This window comes from Leptodactylus fuscus (genome assembly GCF_031893055.1).
Source record: "Leptodactylus fuscus isolate aLepFus1 chromosome 5 unlocalized genomic scaffold, aLepFus1.hap2 SUPER_5_unloc_1, whole genome shotgun sequence".
NCBI classification, from domain to species: Eukaryota; Metazoa; Chordata; class Amphibia; order Anura; family Leptodactylidae; genus Leptodactylus; species Leptodactylus fuscus.
The window spans coordinates 948,868-969,254 of record NW_027439806.1 but is presented as its reverse complement, the minus strand read 5'-3'; the positions used below and the strand labels follow the sequence as shown (position 1 = coordinate 969,254).

Below are 20,387 nucleotides of genomic sequence, written 5' to 3'. Positions count from 1 at the left end.
ATATACCATGTCTGAGAGGTAGTCACAGCCCCGCCCCCTGTATATATCATGTTTGAGAGGTAGTCACAGCCCCTCCCCCTGTATATAGCATGTCTGAGAGGTTGTCACAGCCCCGCCCCCTATTACTGACAACCAGCCTGTATATATCATGTCTGAGAGGTAGTCACAGCCCCGCCCCCTGTATATATCATGTGTGAGAGGTAGTCACAGCCCCGCCCCCTGTATATATCATGTCTGAGAGGTAGTCACAGCCCCGCCCCCTCTATATACCATGTCTGAGAGGTAGTCACAGCCCCGCCCCCTCTATATACCATGTCTGAGAGGTAGTCACAGCCCCGCCCCCTCTATATACCATGTCTGAGAGGTAGTCACAGCCCCGCCCCCTGTATATACCATGTCTGAGAGGTTGTCACAGCCCCGCCCCCTGTATATAGCATGTTTGAGAGGTAGTCACAGCCCCGCCCCCTGTATATATCATGTGTGAGAGGTAGTCACAGCCCCGCCCCCTGTATATATCATGTGTGAGAGGTAGTCACAGCCCCGCCCCCTGTATATAGCATGTCTGAGAGGTAGTCACAGCCCCGCCCCCTGTATATACCATGTCTGAGAGGTAGTCACAGCCCCGCCCCCTGTATATATCATGTCTGAGAGGTAGTCACAGCCCCGCCCCCTGTATATAGCATGTCTGAGAGGTAGTCGCAGCCCCGCCCCCTGTATATATCATGTCTGAGAGGTAGTCGCAGCCCCGCCCCCTGTATATATCATGTCTGAGAGGTAGTCACAGCCCCGCCCCCTGTATATATCATGTCTGAGAGGTAGTCGCAGCCCCGCCCCCTGTATATATCATGTCTGAGAGGTAGTCGCAGCCCCGCCCCCTGTATATATCATGTCTGAGAGGTAGTCGCAGCCCCGCCCCCTGTATATACCATGTCTGAGAGGTCGTCACAGCCCCGCCCCCTGTATATAGCATGTCTGAGAGGTAGTCACAGCCCCGCCTCCTGTATATAGCATGTCTGAGAGGTAGTCACAGCCCCGCCCCCTGTATATACCATGTCTGAGAGGTCGTCACAGCCCCGCCCCCTGTATATAGCATGTCTGAGAGGTAGTCACAGCCCCGCCCCTTCTATCACTACTATATAATATGGAGGTCTCCCTTCTTGCTGGTATGGCTGACACCAGAGAGCAGCAGCACTCTCTCCCCGGTTGTATACAGGACACAAGATGGCGGTGTGGTTGCTGTTCAGACACTTTATTTAGACATAGCTTATACACTGCCTTCTCCTGTGATTCGGCCGCTTCGCCGACAGCAGCCATTTTGCAAACCCTTCATGAAGGGCGGAGCTTAGGCGTTGCCATGGAGAATATCTACAAACCAAAACACAGGACAAGCTTATGGCAGGCGAACATTCTCATTGGCTCAGATTTGTCCCACCCCCAATCAGCACTTGGAATGTTCCATTTACACACAATATAAGGGGGGGGGGACCAGCTTATATTATTGACCCAGGACAGAGATGAGTTCTAACCCCCCGCTCTCCCCCAGAGATGGCGGCGATAATACTCTACATATATTATTATTATATCATCTTCATAAACTTAGATTTCATTATTTCCCAAAATTCACCTAAAACGGACAGAACACACACACGCTTCGAGCACGGCTGCGCTCCTGACGGCCATTTTGTGGATGGCGATGCCGTGAGGAGGCGGCCGGTGCCTCGTACCTCGCAGTGAAGTCAATGCTACAACTAGTAAAGCACCAGAGGGCTCCACTCACTAAATGGCCGCCACCGCCGCCGCCCCACACACGGGGGCCGCGCCGCACACAGTGAGGTTTTGGTAAAACACTGTAAATCCCTTTCGACACCTTTGACCCCGCCCCTAGCGCAGGGAATATGAGAGCAGCCATTTTGTGTGGTTGTCATTTCCTGACAACGACGACATCGTACCTACGGGAGTCTGCGCAGCTTGTGCTGACACCATTTTGTGAGTCCTAAATATGGACGAAAGGAACGCAAAGAAGCCATTTTGAAAGTGGAGCTGTTGCTTTTCTTTCCTTCCTTCGGGGGGTGACATTTGGCGGTTGCTCCGGTAACATCGGGGTTAATGTCCTCACGGATGTCTCTGTCCTTGTTGCTGACGACTCCTCATTAATGACGTCGCGGTCACTATGGCAACGATTCAGCGTTAGGTTTGCAATAATCCCGCGATACGGGGAAAAGGCACAAGATTACTTCTGTTTCGTCCAGTTCTGATATTTTGCGTCACTTGTGAGATGTGGACAAAGTGCAAATATGAACGGAAATTTATTGGTGGTGGAGGAGGAGGTGGCGGGGGAGAGAAGCTGAAGGCGGCGGCGGCGAGAGAGGAGGAGGAGGCAGCGAGAGAGAAGGAGGCGGCGAGAGAGGAGGAGGCGGGGAAGAGAAGCAGAAAGAGGAGGAGGCGGCGGGGGAGAGAAGCAGAAGATGGAGGAGGAGGTGGCGGGGGAGACAAGTAGAAGGAGGCGGCGAGAGAGGAGGAGGAGGCAGGGGAGAGAAGCAGAAGATGGAGGAGGCGGCGGGGGAGAGAAGAAGGAGGAGCAGAGGCAGGAGAGGAGGAGGAGAGAGAAACAGAAGACGGGGGCAGGGGAGAGAAGTAGAAGGAGGAGGAAGCAGAGGCGGGAGAGGAGGAGGAGGCGGCGGGGGAGAGAAGCAGAAAACAGAGGAAGCAGAGGCGGGAGAGGAGGAGGTGGCGGCGGGGGAGAGAAGCAGAAAACAGAGGAAGCAGAGGCGGGAGAGGAGGAGGTGGCGGCGGGGGAGAGAAGCAGAAAACAGAGGAAGCAGAGGCGGGAGAGGAGGAGTCAGGGGAGAGAAGCAGAAAACAGAGGAAACAGAGGCGGGAGAGGAGGAGGTGGCGGCGGGGGAGAGAAGCAGAAAACAGAGGAAGCAGAGGCGGGAGAGGAGGAGGTGGCGGCGGGGGAGAGAAGCAGAAAACAGAGGAAGCAGAGGCGGGAGAGGAGGAGTCAGGGGAGAGAAGCAGAAAACAGAGGAAACAGAGGCGGGAGAGGAGGAGGTGGCGGCGGGGGAGAGAAGCAGAAAACAGAGGAAGCAGAGGCGGGAGAGGAGGAGTCGGGGAGAGAAGGAGGAGGCGGCAGGGAAAAAGCAAGAGGGAGAGGAGTTGGGGGAAGGGGAGAAGGCGGGGAGGAGGAGGAGTTGGGGTACAGCAGGAGGCGGCGACATCTTCCCTCACCACTGTCAACATTCTGTGGAAATAAAAAGACAGAAATCCATTAAAATCCATCCAAAAATGTACATTTAAAGAGATGTAAATTCTTTATCAGCGGAGGGGCGGGGCGATAATAGTGAATGGGGATAAGGGTGGAGCTTTCACTAAAGACCAAATTCTGTGTTATAAATGCAGGGAGGAGGGGCTTTAGAAGCTCCGCCCAGAGCCATGTACTTGGGTGAGGGAGCGAGGGGGTCACTCACTGCAGGACATAACTCCCCCTTATCAGCTGCTGCTGACACATAGAAGCGACACCTCTGCTGGTGGTCAAGGCCAGGAGGGGGCGGCGAGTACCGATCAGCAGCGGAAAATCAGAACGGCCGCCCCCAGAAATCACAGCAAAATGTAACACAGAACAGGCGAAAGCGGTCACATCCGAAATCACTGCACCAGATGTATCAGAACCGGGCGTGTATACGCCACCGGCAGTCCTATGTAACACCACAGATAATGTAGGAGATGTCACCGGCAGTCCTATGTAATGTAGTAGATGTCACCGGCAGTCCTATGTAACACCACAGATATCACAGTGATAACTCTCTATATACAGGTAATGTAGTAGATGTCACCGGCAGTCCTATGTAACACCACAGATAACACAGTGATAACTCTCTATATACAGGTAATGTAGTAGATGTCACCGGCAGTCCTATGTAACACCACAGGTAACACAGTGATAACTCTCTATATACAGGTAATGTAGTAGATGTCACCGGCAGTCCCATGTAACACCACAGATAATGTAGTAGATGTCACCGGCAGTCCCATGTAACACCACAGATAATGTAGTGATGTCACCGGCAGTCCTATGTAACACCACAGATAATGTAGTAGATGTCACCGGCAGTCCTATGTAATGTAGTAGATGTCACCGGCAGTCCCATGTAACACCACAGATAATGTAGTAGATGTCACCGGCAGTCCTATGTAACACCACAGATAATGTAGTAGATGTCACCGGCAGTCCTATGTAATGTAGTAGATGTCACCGGCAGTCCCATGTAACACCACAGATAATGTAGTAGATGTCACCGGCAGTCCTATGTAACACCACAGGTAATGTAGTAGATGTCACCGGCAGTCCTATGTAATGTAGTAGATGTCACCGGCAGTCCTATGTAACACCACAGATAATGTAGTAGATGTCACCGGCAGTCCTATGTAACACCACAGGTAATGTAGTAGATGTCACCGGCAGTCCTATGTAATGTAGTAGATGTCACCGGCAGTCCTATGTAACACCACAGATAATGTAGTAGATGTCACCGGCAGTCCTATGTAATGTAGTAGATGTCACCGGCAGTCCTATGTAATGTAGTAGATGTCACCGGCAGTCCTATGTAACACCACAGATATCACAGTGATAACTCTCTATATACAGGTAATGTAGTAGATGTCACCGGCAGTCCTATGTAACACTACAGATAACACAGTGATAACTCTCTATATACAGGTAATGTAGTAGATGTCACCGGCAGTCCTATGTAACACCACAGATAACACAGTGATAACTCTCTATATACAGGTAATGTAGTAGATGTCACCGGCAGTCCCATGTAACACCACAGATAATGTAGTGATGTCACCGGCAGTCCTATGTAATGTAGTAGATGTCACCGGCAGTCCCATGTAACACCACAGATAATGTAGTAGATGTCACCGGCAGTCCTATGTAATGTAGTAGATGTCACCGGCAGTCCCATGTAACACCACAGATAATGTAGTAGATGTCACCGGCAGTCCTATGTAACACCACAGATAATGTAGTAGATGTCACCGGCAGTCCTATGTAATGTAGTAGATGTCACCGGCAGTCCCATGTAACACCACAGATAATGTAGTAGATGTCACCGGCAGTCCTATGTAACACCACAGGTAATGTAGTAGATGTCACCGGCAGTCCTATGTAATGTAGTAGATGTCACCGGCAGTCCTATGTAACACCACAGATAATGTAGTAGATGTCACCGGCAGTCCTATGTAATGTAGTAGATGTCACCGGCAGTCCTATGTAATGTAGTAGATGTCACCGGCAGTCCTATGTAACACCACAGATCACATACGGCTACACCACCCCTTTGTCAGTACCTGTTTCGTCTCGGCTTCCTCGCCTCAGTTCTCCGGACATGTGGAAGTCGATGCTGGCATAGGTGTTGATGCATGGACTTGGTGCCAGGCTCCCCATCTTCAGGGCGGGCACTACGTTGGATCCTACCATTGCAGGCAGGGGGGCAGTAGCTCCAACGTCTTTGGCCAGGTCCAGGTCTATGTAGTTGAGTCCGGACTCTTCCACTGAAGGACGAATACCATTGAGTGGAGTGAGAGTAGCCCCATCGGAGCAGTGTCTGGTCCTGGCAGGAGCCTCCGTCCTGGAGAACTTCCCCCGTTGTTCTGAGCCCTTGTAGAGGTGACACCCCGATACCGCGGCCAGGAGCCCCTTCACGGCAGTGTCTTCAGAGCAGGATCGGGCCACCACGATTTTGTCCTCGCCTGTGGTGGACTCTCCCAGGCCCTTGGCACTGGCACCGTACACATCTGAGGGCTCAATGGGCCAGAAGTTCTTCTCATTGGTGACAGCCGGCCGGTAGTTCCTCTCCGTGGACGACTTCTCCATGGCGGACTGTGTCCATGGTGTCTTCTCCACCATGGGTTTTGGCAGTTTTCCGTCCATGTTCTCTGTGGTGGGTTTCTTCTCAGGCCTGGCTGCCATCTTGGCATAAGAGAGTGGGGTCTCTGGCTCGAATGTCATGTGGGTGTAGTCCCCATTTGGCACATGGTGATAGTAGCTTTGGGTGTCCATAGTGATGTACTCCGCCTGATAGGGGTCGTCCTTCCTGGTTATCTTCTCTGGCTTACACCTATAATGGATGCTGACGTACTCGCCAGGACTAGGTGGTCTGCGGTAGTTTCCAGGCAGTGTGTTGGCCCGCCACGTGTCTACCGACATACTCAGCGGTCTCCGGATCTTGGCGCTAGTCACTTCTTCTAGACTGTCGGAGGAGGAGTGATGAGACGTAGGGAGAGAGTCCATCTTGTAGGAACGGGGCAGAGATCGGTAGGAGGCCGGGATCCTGGTGGGCTGGTGGGCAGAGTACAGCAGGCTGTCTGTGGGTGGTGGCGGTGTACTAGAGGCGGAGCGGCTCAGTGGCCACATGTTCATGTAATCGGACGCTTGACTGTCAGTGCTGCCTGCTGACATCTCCCCAGAAGGTGGCCAGCTCACCCCCTCAGGAGAACAGCTCCCGAGAGGTGACATCATGACGTAGCCGGCCATTTCTATAGGGGCGGGGGGCGAGATGCTGTTGGGGGTCATGGGCACATAGTCTTGGGAGGACCTGCTGCCTGGTAACATGGGCATGTAGCTGGCGTCTTGACGCGGCTCGCACTTCCCCATCATGGCGTAGTTGTCCTCACTTTCTAACTTAGCAAGTCGCCCTCCGTTGTCCTCACTAGATGGTGGAGACACGAGCTCTAACGTTTGGGGTCTCCTTCGTAGGTGCGCCATGGAGATGTAATTGGTTTCAGTCATTGGTGATGGTGGCAGAAACGTTGGTGGCTCAAATCCGGGGCTGGAGCCGTACTCATCGGAGGAGGCCGAGCCGTAGTCCACAGGAGGGAGCCCGGCCTCGCCCCGGAGACGCTTCTCTTCATCCTCTTCCTGCGAGTGTGGACTCTGATCACGAGGTTTTGGGGCTGGGCTGTCCACCGGGACCTCCATCCTAGATCTACGGGACAAACCAACTTGACTAGGTGGAGGGGGGTTTGGTAAGTGACGTCGGGAGGGGACAGTGATGGGGGTGGAGGACAGGGACTGACTCTTGGTCCGAGGACGAAACTCTTCACTCAGAGACTTCATGGCTTCCAGGATGGTTTCATGCATGTTCTGCGCCACAACAGAGTCATCCACCTGCAAGAGGGACAAGAGTGTCCGCCATCAAAAAGTATCTGCCTCTACCGGCCCGCTCTCCCCCGCGGGACCAAACAGATGACCACTATGGCCTTGTAATGACCGGCCATCATCCCGGGAACTAATGGGACATCCCCCTCCTCCCTCTCCCAATGTTATACTCCCCGCACATGCTCAGTAATGGCGGTATGTTAGTAGCCCCATATCTAGCCCAGCACATGCTCAGTAATGGCGGTATGTTAGTAGCCCCATATTTAGGCCCGCACATGCTCAGTAACGGCGGTATGTTAGTAGCCCCATATCTAGCCCAGCACATGCTCAGTAATGGCAGCATGTTAGTAGCCCCATATCTAGCCCAGCACATGCTCAGTAATGGCGGTATGTTAGTAGCCCCATATTTAGCCCCGCACATGCTCAGTAATGGCAGCATGTTAGTAGCCCCATATCTAGCCCCGCACATGCTCAGTAATGGCAGTATGTTAGTAGCCCCATATCTAGCCCCGCACATGCTTAGTAATGGCAGTATGTTAGTAGCCCCATATCTAGCCCCGCACATGCTCAGTAACGGCAGCATGTTAGTAGCCCCATATCTAGCCCAGCACATGCTCAGTAACGGCAGCATGTTAGTAGCCCCATATTTAGCCCTGCACATGCTCAGTAATGGCGGTATGTTAGTAGCCCCATATCTAGCCCCGCACATGCTCAGTAATGGCGGTATGTTAGTAGCCCCATATCTAGCCCCGCACATGCTCAGTAATGGTGGTATGTTAGTAGCCCCATATCTAGCCCCGCACATGCTCAGTAATGGCGGTATGTTAGTAGCCCCATATTTAGCCCCGCACATGCTCAGTAATGGCAGCATGTTAGTAGCCCCATATCTAGCCCCGCACATGCTCAGTAATGGCAGTATGTTAGTAGCCCCATATCTAGCCCCGCACATGCTCAGTAATGGCGGTATGTTAGTAGCCCCATATCTAGCCCCGCACATGCTCAGTAACGGCAGCATGTTAGTAGCCCCATATCTAGCCCCGCACATGCTCAGTAACGGCAGCATGTTAGTAGCCCCATATCTAGCCCCGCACATGCTCAGTAACGGCAGCATGTTAGTAGCCCCATATCTAGCCCCGCACATGCTCAGTAACGGCAGCATGTTAGTAGCCCCATATCTAGTCCCGCACATGCTCAGTAATGGCGGTATGTTAGTAGCCCCATATCTAGCCCCGCACATGCTCAGTAACGGCAGCATGTTAGTAGCCCCATATCTAGCCCCGCACATGCTCAGTAATGGCAGCATGTTAGTAGCCCCATATCTAGCCCCGCACATGCTCAGTAACGGCAGCATGTTAGTAGCCCCATATCTAGCCCCGCACATGCTCAGTAATGGCGGTATGTTAGTAGCCCCATATCTAGCCCCGCACATGCTCAGTAATGGTGGTATGTTAGTAGCCCCATATCTAGCCCAGCACATGCTCAGTAATGGCAGCATGTTAGTAGCCCCATATTTAGCCCTGCACATGCTCAGTAATGGCGGTATGTTAGTAGCCCCATATCTAGCCCCGCACATGCTCAGTAATGGCAGCATGTTAGTAGCCCCATATCTAGCCCCGCACATGCTCAGTAATGGCAGCATGTTAGTAGCCCCATATCTAGCCCCGCACATGCTCAGTAATGGCGGTATGTTAGTAGCCCCATATCTAGCCCCGCACATGCTCAGTAATGGCAGCATGTTAGTAGCCCCATATCTAGCCCCGCACATGCTCAGTAATGGCGGTATGTTAGTAGCCCCATATCTAGCCCCGCACATGCTCAGTAATGGCAGCATGTTAGTAGCCCCATATCTAGTCCCGCACATGCTCAGTAATGGCGGTATGTTAGTAGCCCCATATCTAGCCCAGCACATGCTCAGTAATGGCGGTATGTTAGTAGCCCCATATTTAGCCCCGCACATGCTCAGTAATGGCGGTATGTTAGTAGCCCCATATCTAGCCCCGCACATGCTCAGTAATGGCAGCATGTTAGTAGCCCCATATCTAGCCCCGCACATGCTCAGTAACGGCAGCATGTTAGTAGCCCCATATCTAGCCCCGCACATGCTCAGTAACGGCAGCATGTTAGTAGCCCCATATCTAGCCCCGCACATGCTCAGTAACGGCAGCATGTTAGTAGCCCCATATCTAGCCCCGCACATGCTCAGTAATGGCAGCATGTTAGTAGCCCCATATCTAGCCCCGCACATGCTCAGTAATGGCGGTATGTTAGTAGCCCCATATCTAGCCCCGCACATGCTCAGTAACGGCAGCATGTTAGTAGCCCCATATCTAGCCCCGCACATGCTCAGTAACGGCGGTATGTTAGTAGCCCCATATCTAGCCCCGCACATGCTCAGTAATGGCGGTATGTTAGTAGCCCCATATCTAGCCCCGCACATGCTCAGTAATGGCGGTATGTTAGTAGCCCCATATCTAGCCCCGCACATGCTCAGTAATGGCGGTATGTTAGTAGCCCCATATCTAGCCCCGCACATGCTCAGTAATGGCGGTATGTTAGTAGCCCCATATCTAGCCCTCCCTCTGGCGCCGCTCTTACCTGCATCCACAGCTCTCCTGGCCCGGTGACCGCTGACCTTCCAACCTCCACAAAGAAGTAGTTGTCTGAGTGGCCGCAGCGTCGGACGTTCATGAGCTGGAGGGTGACGGACGGGGTGTCGCAGCGCAGGCGCAGGAGGCTCATGGTGCGTTCTGTCAGGCAGAGGCGATACACACCAGAGAGGTTACGTGTCTGGCCCAGGCCACGGGGGCGCAGGCTCACCTGCCAGACCTCTCGGAAAGGTGGACCTGGCCAGGTGGCGCCATCTTCTGTAGGGGTGGAGAGGGAGCGAGCTGTGGAAGAGAATGCAGGACATGAGCAAGCAGAACAAGGAGCGACCAATCACAGCGCAGCTCTACCTCATGCAGCTGTAAAATGGGGCAGACCCTGTGGTGCGGGTGTGGTGTCATGGTGTGGTGTTGCCGGGTGTCTCATGGCGCGGTGTATCACAGGGTGCAGTACGATGTAGCGCGGTGTGGGGTCAAAGTGCGGTGTCACGGTGCGGTGTTACAGGGTGTCACAGTGCGGTTTCATGTTGCGGTGCAGTGTCGCGGTGCGGTTTCATGTTGCGGTGCAGTGTCACGGTGCGGTGTCATGTTGCGGTGCAGTGTCACAGTGCGGTTTCATGTTGCGGTGCAGTGTCACGGTGCGGTTTCATGTTGCGGTGCAGTGTCACAGTGCGGTTTCATGTTGCGGTGCAGTGTCACAGTGCGGTTTCATGTTGCGGTGCAGTGTCGCGGTGCGGTTTCATGTTGCGGTGCAGTGTCGCGGTGCGGTGTCATGTTGCGGTGCAGTGTCGCGGTGCGGTGTCATGTTGCGGTGCAGTGTCGCGGTGCGGTGTCATGTTGCGGTGCAGTGTCGCGGTGCGGTGTCATGTTGCGGTGCAGTGTCGCGGTGCGGTGTCATGTTGCGGTGCAGTGTCGCGGTGCGGTGTCATGTTGCGGTGCAGTGTCGCGGTGCGGTGTCATGTTGCGGTGCAGTGTCGCGGTGCGGTGTCATGTTGCGGTGCAGTGTCGCGGTGCGGTGTCATGTTGCGGTGCAGTGTCGCGGTGCGGTGTCATGTTGCGGTGCAGTGTCGCGGTGCGGTGTCATGTTGCGGTGCAGTGTCGCGGTGCGGTGTCATGTTGCGGTGCAGTGTCACAGTGCGGTTTCATGTTGCGGTGCAGTGTCACGGTGCGGTTTCATGTTGCGGTGCAGTGTCACGGTGCGGTGTCATGTTGCGGTGCAGTGTCGCGGTGCGGTGTCATGTTGCGGTGCAGTGTCGCGGTGCGGTGTCATGTTGCGGTGCAGTGTCACGGTGCGGTGTCATGTTGCGGTGCAGTGTCACAGTGCGGTGTCATGTTGCGGTGCAGTGTCGCGGTGCGGTGTCATGTTGCGGTGCAGTGTCGCGGTGCGGTGTCATGTTGCGGTGCAGTGTCGCGGTGCGGTGTCATGTTGCGGTGCAGTGTCGCGGTGCGGTGTCATGTTGCGGTGCAGTGTCGCGGTGCGGTGTCATGTTGCGGTGCAGTGTCGCGGTGCGGTGTCATGTTGCGGTGCAGTGTCGCGGTGCGGTGTCATGTTGCGGTGCAGTGTCGCGGTGCGGTGTCATGTTGCGGTGCAGTGTCGCGGTGCGGTGTCATGTTGCGGTGCAGTGTCGCGGTGCGGTGTCATGTTGCGGTGCAGTGTCGCGGTGCGGTGTCATGTTGCGGTGCAGTGTCGCGGTGCGGTGTCATGTTGCGGTGCAGTGTCACAGTGCGGTGTCATGTTGCGGTGCAGTGTCGCGGTGCGGTGTCATGTTGCGGTGCAGTGTCGCGGTGCGGTGTCATGTTGCGGTGCAGTGTCGCGGTGCGGTGTCATGTTGCGGTGCAGTGTCGCGGTGCGGTGTCATGTTGCGGTGCAGTGTCGCGGTGCGGTACCTTTACATACAGTTACTGAGACATATTTGGGACATATTTGGAAATCTTTTTGTTGTTGTCCATAGCAACCAATCACAGCACAGCTTATATGTCGTATTCTGCTGGTACAAAATTACAGCTGTGCCATGATTGGTCGCTATGGGCAACAACAAAGAGATTTCATTTATTGTATGTAAAGGTGTAACATCGCACCCTGTGACACTGCACCCTGTGACACCCCACTGCACCCTGTGACACCCCACTGCACCCTGTGACACCCCACTGCACCCTGTGACACCCCACTGCACCCTGTGACACCCCACTGCACCCTGTGACACCCCACTGCACCCTGTGACACCCCACTGCACCCTGTGACACCCCACTGCACCCTGTGACACCCCACTGCACCCTGTGACACCCCACTGCACCCTGTGACACCCCACTGCACCCTGTGACACCCCACTGCACCCTGTGACACCCCACTGCACCCTGTGACACCCCACTGCACCCTGTAACACTGCACCCTGTGACACTGCACCCTGTGACACTGCACCCTGTGACACCCCACTGCACCCTGTGACACCCCACTGCACCCTGTGACACCCCACTGCACCCTGTGACACCACACAATAAGTGTATAATTGTCCCAATAATTGTATGATATGATGTGACACTCTGCACCACAACGCCACTCTACAATACGCCACGACAGGTGGCAATCCTGCACCACACATTTACAACCAACCTCTACAGATCTGCAGAGCATCGCTCCTCTACCTCCTGTTACATAGTGATGTGTCCTGCAGATTATTACACCACTGACCTCTCTGCACATCTGCAGACCATTCTGTCCTTTCTGCTGCATGTAAATCAAGGCTATGCTGGAAAAGAAGGGTTAAGGGTGTGACGCTCTGCAGGAAAAACAAGCATAGTGACGCCATGGTCACCATGGATACACACCGCTGGAAGATGCAGGTTTGGTTACTATGACAACCAGAAGTCAGGCTTTTGGGCCTAATGAGTGTCAGCTCCTCAGGACAGCGGGAGCGGGTGTAACGTACACGGAGAGGGCGAGCGGGTGTAACGTACACGGAGAGGGCGAGCGGGTGTAACGTACACGGAGAGGGCGAGCGGGTGTAACGTACACGGAGAGGGCGAGCGGGTGTAACGTACACGGAGAGGGCGAGCGGGTGTAACGTACACGGAGAGGGCGAGCGGGTGTAACGTACACGGAGAGGGCGAGCGGGTGTAACGTACACGGAGAGGGCGAGCGGGTGTAACGTACACGGAGAGGGCGAGCGGGTGTAACGTACACGGAGAGGGCGAGCGGGTGTAACGTACACGGAGAGGGCGAGCGGGTGTAACGTACACGGAGAGGGCGAGCGGGTGTAACGTACACGGAGAGGGCGAGCGGGTGTAACGTACACGGAGAGGGCGAGCGGGTGTAACGTACACGGAGAGGGCGAGCGGGTGTAACGTACACGGAGAGGGCGAGCGGGTGTAACGTACACGGAGAGGGCGAGCGGGTGTAACGTACAAGGAGAGGGCGAGCGGGTGTAACGTACAAGGAGAGGGCGAGCGGGTGTAACGTACAAGGAGAGGGCGAGCGGGTGTAACGTACAAGGAGAGGGCGAGCGGGTGTAACGTACAAGGAGAGGGCGAGCGGGTGTAACGTACAAGGAGAGGGCGAGCGGGTGTAACGTACAAGGAGAGGGCGAGCGGGTGTAACGTACAAGGAGAGGGCGAGCGGGTGTAACGTACAAGGAGAGGGCGAGCGGGTGTAACGTACAAGGAGAGGGCGAGCGGGTGTAACGTACAAGGAGAGGGCGAGCGGCCGTACAGCAGACAGCACCCCCTGTATATACTGTACACACCCCGCTACACCATCACCTGTATATACAGCACACACCCCGCTACACCATCACCTGTATATACAGCGCACACCCCGCTACACCCCCTTTATATACTGTACACACCCCGCTACACCATCACCTGTATATACAGCACACACCCCGCTACACCCCCTTTATATACTGTACACACCCCGCTACACCATCACCTGTATATACAGCACACACCCCGCTACACCATCACCTGTATATACTGTACACACCCCGCTACACCATCACCTGTATATACAGTACACACCCCGCTACATCACCTGTATATACAGCGCACACCCCGCTACACCCCCTTTATATACTGTACACACCCCGCTACACCATCACCTGTATATACAGCGCACACCCCGCTACACCCCCTTTATATACTGTACACACCCCGCTACACCATCACCTGTATATACAGCACACACCCCGCTACACCATCACCTGTATATACAACGCACACCCCGCTACACCATCACCTGTATATACTGTACATACCCCGCTACATCACCTGTATATACAGCGCACACCCCGCTACACCATCACCTGTATATACAGCGCACACCCCGCTACACCCCCTTTATATACTGTACACACCCCGCTACACCATCACCTGTATATACAGTACACACCCCGCTACATCACCTGTATATACAGCACACACCCCGCTACACCATCACCTGTATATACAACGCACACCCCGCTACACCCCCTTTATATACTGTACACACCCCGCTACACCATCACCTGTATATACAGCACATACCCCGCTACACCCCCTTTATATACAGCACACACCCCGCTACACCATCACCTGTATATACAGTACACACCCCACTACATCACCTGTATATACAGCACACACCCCGCTACACCATCACCTGTATATACAGCACACACCCCGCTACACCATCACCTGTATATACTGCACATACCCCGCTACATCACCTGTATATACAGTACACACCCCACTACATCACCTGTATATACAGTACACACCCCGCTACATCACCTGTATATACAGCACACACCCCGCTACACCATCACCTGTATATACAGCACACACCCCGCTACACCATCACCTGTATATACAGCACACACCCCGCTACACCATCACCTGTATATACAGCACACACCACGCTACACCATCACCTGTATATACAGCACACACCCCGCTACACCATCACCTGTATATACAGCACACACCCCGCTACACCATCACCTGTATATACAGTACACACCCCGCTACATCACCTGTATATACAGCACACACCCCGCTACACCATCACCTGTATATACAGCACACACCCTGCTACACCATCACCTGTATATACAGCACACACCCCGCTACACCATCACCTGTATATACAGCACACACCCCGCTACACCATCACCTGTATATACAGCACACACCCCGCTACACCATCACCTGTATATACAGCACACACCCCGCTACATCACCTGTATATACAGCACACACCCCGCTACACCATCACCTGTATATACAGCGCACACCCCGCTACACCCCCTTTATATACAGTACACCCCCCGCTACACCATCACCTGTATATACAGTACACACCCCGCTACATCACCTGTATATACAGCACACACCCCGCTACACCATCACCTGTATATACAACGCACACCCTGCTACACCCCCTTTATATACTGTACACACCCCGCTACACCATCACCTGTATATACAGCACATACCCCGCTACACCCCCTTTATATACAGCACACACCCCGCTACACCATCACCTGTATATACAGTACACACCCCACTACACCATCACCTGTATATACAGCACACACCCCGCTACACCATCACCTGTATATACTGCACATACCCCGCTACATCACCTGTATATACAGTACACACCCCGCTACATCACCTGTATATACAGCACACACCCCGCTACATCACCTGTATATACAGCACACACCCCGCTACACCATCACCTGTATATACAGCACACACCCCGCTACACCATCACCTGTATATACAGCACACACCCCGCTACACCATCACCTGTATATACAGCACACACCACGCTACACCATCACCTGTATATACAGCACACACCCCGCTACACCATCACCTGTATATACAGCACACACCCCGCTACACCATCACCTGTATATACAGTACACACCCCGCTACATCACCTGTATATACAGTACACACCCCGCTACACCATCACCTGTATATACAGCACACACCCTGCTACACCATCACCTGTATATATAGCACACACCCCGCTACACCATCACCTGTATATACAGCACACACCCCGCTACACCATCACCTGTATATACAGCACACACCCCGCTACACCATCACCTGTATATACAGCACACACCCCGCTACATCACCTGTATATACAGCACACACCCCGCTACACCATCACCTGTATATACAGCACACACCCCGCTACATCACCTGTATATACAGCACACACCCCGCTACACCATCACCTGTATATACAGCACACACCCCGCTACATCACCTGTATATACAGCACACACCCCGCTACACCATCACCTGTATATACAGCGCACACCCCGCTACATCACCTGTATATACAGCACACACCCCGCTACATCACCTGTATATACAGCACACACCCCGCTACATCACCTGTATATACAGTACACACCCCGCTACACCATCACCTGTATATACAGCACACACCCCGCTACACCATCACCTGTATATACAGCACACACCCCGCTACACCATCACCTGTATATACAGCACACACCCCGCTACACCATCACCTGTATATACAGTACACACCCCGCTACACCATCACCTGTATATACAGTACACACCCCGCTACACCATCACCTGTATATACAGCACACACCCCGCTACATCACCTGTATATACAGCACACACCCCGCTACATCACCTGTATATACAGCACACACCCCGCTACATCACCTGTATATACAGCACACACCCCGCTACATCACCTGTATATACAGCACACACCCCGCTACATCACCTGTGTATACATCACAGACCTTGGTACACCATCACCTGTATATACTGTACACACCCCGCTACACCATCACCTGTATATACAGCGCACACCCCGCTACATCACCTGTATATACAGCACACACCCCGCTACATCACCTGTATATACAGCACACACCCCGCTACATCACCTGTATATACTGTACACACCCCGCTACACCATCACCTGTATATACAGCACACACCCCGCTACACCATCACCTGTATATACTGTACACACCCCGCTACACCATCACCTGTATATACAGCACACACCCCGCTACATCACCTGTATATACAGCACACACCCCGCTACATCACCTGTATATACAGCACACACCCCGCTACACCATCACCTGTATATACAGCACACACCCCGCTACATCACCTGTATATACAGTACACCCCCCGCTACATCACCTGTATATACAGTACACCCCCCGCTACACCATCACCTGTATATACAGCACACACCCCGCTACATCACCTGTATATACAGCACACACCCCGCTACACCATCACCTGTATATACAGCACACACCCCGCTACATCACCTGTATATACAGTACACCCCCCGCTACATCACCTGTATATACAGTACACCCCCCGCTACATCACCTGTATATACATCACAGACCTTGGTACACCATGACATGTATACACAGACCACTGTGACCTGTATATATGCACAGTCCAGACTCTGCTACAGGGTGACCTGTATACACAGACAATCCCGACCCGAATACACCATGACCTGTATACACACAGACCAGTTTCTGGCATACTGTGACCTGTATACACACGCAGGCCAGACCCCACTACACCATGACCTATACACACACAGCACAGACCCCGCTACACTAGACTATGTATATAGCTTTGCGCCCTTCCTCCATGTCTGGAGTGGGAGTTGCTCATGGCTCAGCAGATTTGCTGTGTACACAGTCAGACATGGAGGCCCTGTATCCCATGTCATTACCCTGGGCTTGGAGTTCTTGTATGGCTTGATACCAGGCGTCCTGCTCCTCTTCTCCATCAGTAGACACGCACAGACCGCCGTCCCGTGTATACAGCATCAGGAGGTGTCTTCTCTTGGCGTCCGCTCTTTTGTTGACCCCGAAGGCCTCCTCTAGGACGATCGTACCTCGTGGCCCCCCGGAGCCGTCCCCAAGACGGAACTTCTTCTCATTTTCATAGTACTCCAGTCGAGCCGGACCCCGAGAGCCAGCGCTACGCAGAACGAAAAACCTCCTGCGCATTGACTTCTGCTTGCGGAGATACCCGCACTTCTTCACGTCGTCCATGGTCGGTGCAGCAAGTTGTCGTTTTTTGGTATTAGTTTTTAAATTTCATGTCCAAAAAATAAAAAAAATAATAAATTCTGCTACAACGTCCTTATACAAAGTACCAATTCCTTTAATACATTCTCCGCTCTGGCCTCGTCCCTGATAACACTTATGTTCCTAATTTTCCAGTGCCACCTTCTACAGAGCGCTGCGCCCCGCCGCAGGTATTATACTACCACGTCTGACCGCGACACGGGAAAGAGAAAAAATACATTCCTGGCTTTACAAAGTGCTGTTTTGCTTCTTTAGACCCCAAAATGTGCGCAATTTCTGAAAAATATTTTTTGTCGGAGAAATTAAATTCAAAATTCTATAATTTTTTTAAAAAAAATCTAGGTGAATTTCCTTATTCTATCATGTGCCAGAAGAAATTTCACAAGGCAGCAGCGCCCTGGCGCCTCGGGGCAGGTATTAGCGAGTCCTTCTTGTGCAACGCACCGCTTAAAGGCAATGAATGGATCGCCCTAAACAATGGCCACTTTAATTCACAAGGTTTTTTTTTTTTTTTTCCCCTTGACTCGTCTTCCAAGAAAAAGTGATCAATTCAATGTAAAGAAACAAACAAGCTCGACGTTTGTCTCCGCAACTCCCTGAAGTTCCAAGAAAAAAAAAACCCCACAAAAAAATATTTAAAATTTCAAGCAAAAAAACTCCAAAATTAAAAAAAAAAAATAGTGCATATATATATATTTTTTTTTTATAATAATTTTTAATTTCTATGTCCTAGACGCGTAAAAAATGTGCAAATAATGAAGCAGAAGAAAAAAAAAAAAAAAGTCCCCTTTGTGAAGGTGCCGTAATTGGTTAATGATTGACCGTCCGGAGCGCCGCCGGGAGAAGGCACAATCTAGAAACGCAAAATCAGACGAGGATCGGAGAGAAATCTTTGGAAATACTGAAATGGTTCGCGGCGCGCAGTGACCGGCGGCTTAGAAGTCGGGGCAGATATTACCTGAGAGGGGAGAAAAAAAAAAAATAAAAAAAAAAATAGGTCGCTACCACTTTAAAAAAAAATTTGCAGCTTCAGCATAAAACATTCTTTGCAAGTAAGGCGATGTTTAAATGCAAGTGTGCAAAGCGTTCCCCATCTGTCCCACTAGAAAACTAGACTAGGTCAGACCGCAAAAAAAAAAAGTCACAATGCACCCGAAAACCTGAGAAAAAAAAAAAACGCAACAAGAAAATACAACTTTGCTCGAAAATACGGAAAAAAAAAAAAGCGAGACGGGGACAGAAATAAATCTGCCGTCTGACAGGAGGCGTTACTGAGTGAAGCAGCCAAAAAACAGGCACAGAAAAGTCACATTCAAGTTTTTGAACAAAAAAAAAAAAAAAAATGTTATTTTTCCCAAGGCTTGAGCGATGTAGCAGAGCTAGAGAGGAGAGCAGCTGCTACACTGTAACAGGGCTGCATCCATGTAAAGGCTAGGCCTCAGCCCCACATACCGCTGCTTCATGCTCTGCACATGTGTCCTTACAGGATGGCGCTGGCTGCTGGCACTGGCTGCTCCGTCCCCCCCTTACCCCTGCTGCAGCTCAGGGCTGGGGGCTGGCATGCTGCAGGCTGGGCTCTGGCACTCCGCTTGTCCTTTGGCCTGTTGGATCAGGGGTTAGTGCTGTCCATCTGCCCTGGCACACAGGGGGTGGGGGGAGCAAATACCTGGATCCTTGCAGGGCAGGCTGCTCCTTCCATGCAGGGGGCTCAGTCTTCATGCAGCAGCAGTGGGGGACCCCTGGGTGAGGAGGGGGCTGCAGGCTTTATCTTCAGGGCAGGCATGGCAGCACTTCAGGTGTCGGGCACATTGTATGGGTGTGGGGGGCAGCAGGGGAGGACAGGGGCAGACACTGCACACACAGCAGCTGAACTAAACTTGTTTTCTGCAATCCCCTCCCATGGTCAGACAGCAGCTGAATGACAGGCAGCCCAGGGTCCTAAAGGCAGCAGCTTCACCGTCCAGCCTGCAAGTGCAGCAACACCCAGTGTGTGTGTGTGTGTGTGTGTGTGTGTGTACACTGCACCCTGCCAGAGACTGCCTCCATATGTAACACACGTGTAATACACACACGCTGCAAGCACTCTGCTCACACTCACTATACAGAATACTATTCACACTCACTATACAGGGTGTACACTGCTCACACTTATTATACAGGGTGTACACTGCTCACACTCACTATACAGGGTGTACACTGCTCACACTCACTATACAGGGTGTACACTGCTCACACTTATTATACAGGGTGTACACTGCTCACACTTATTATACAGGGTGTACACTGCTCACACTTATTATACAGGGTATACACTGCTCACACTTATTATACAGGGTGTACACTGCTCACACTTATTATACAGGGTGTACACTGCTCACACTCATTATACAGGGTGTACACTGCTCACACTCACTATACAGGGTGTACACTGCTCACACTTATTATACAGGGTGTACACTGCTCACACTTATTATACAGGGTGTACACTGCTCACACGTATTA

General features: G+C 52.6%; 1 protein-coding gene across 1 annotated transcript; it reads right to left on the bottom strand.

Annotated features, from left to right (window-relative positions):
- Window positions 1–3,153: 3,153 nt before the first annotated feature.
- Window positions 3,154–19,783, bottom strand: LOC142186354 (insulin receptor substrate 1-like). Its single transcript, XM_075261183.1, has 4 exons — window positions 17,525–19,783; window positions 9,758–10,050; window positions 5,353–7,171; window positions 3,154–3,241 (listed from the first exon to the last, which is right to left on the bottom strand). The coding sequence occupies exons 1-4, from the start codon at window positions 17,847–17,849 to the stop codon at window positions 3,234–3,236; spliced, it is 2,445 nt and encodes an 814-aa protein (XP_075117284.1). The 5' UTR covers window positions 17,850–19,783; the 3' UTR covers window positions 3,154–3,233.
- Between the last annotated feature and the right edge of the window lie 604 nt (window positions 19,784–20,387).

What these genes read in the sequence shown, in the direction of transcription:
- LOC142186354 (XM_075261183.1), bottom strand. Translation starts at nt 17,849, where the DNA reads ATGGACGACGTGAAGAAGTGCGGGTATCTCCGCAAGCAGAAGTCAATG. An exon ending in ACAAGAACTCCAAGCCCAGG is followed by an intron (nt 10,051 to 17,524) that starts GTAATGACATGG and finishes TCTCTTCCACAG; the next exon opens with CTCGCTCCCTCTCCACCCCT. An exon ending in CAGGAGAGCTGTGGATGCAG is followed by an intron (nt 7,172 to 9,757) that starts GTAAGAGCGGCG and finishes TCCCTCTTGCAG; the next exon opens with GTGGATGACTCTGTTGTGGC.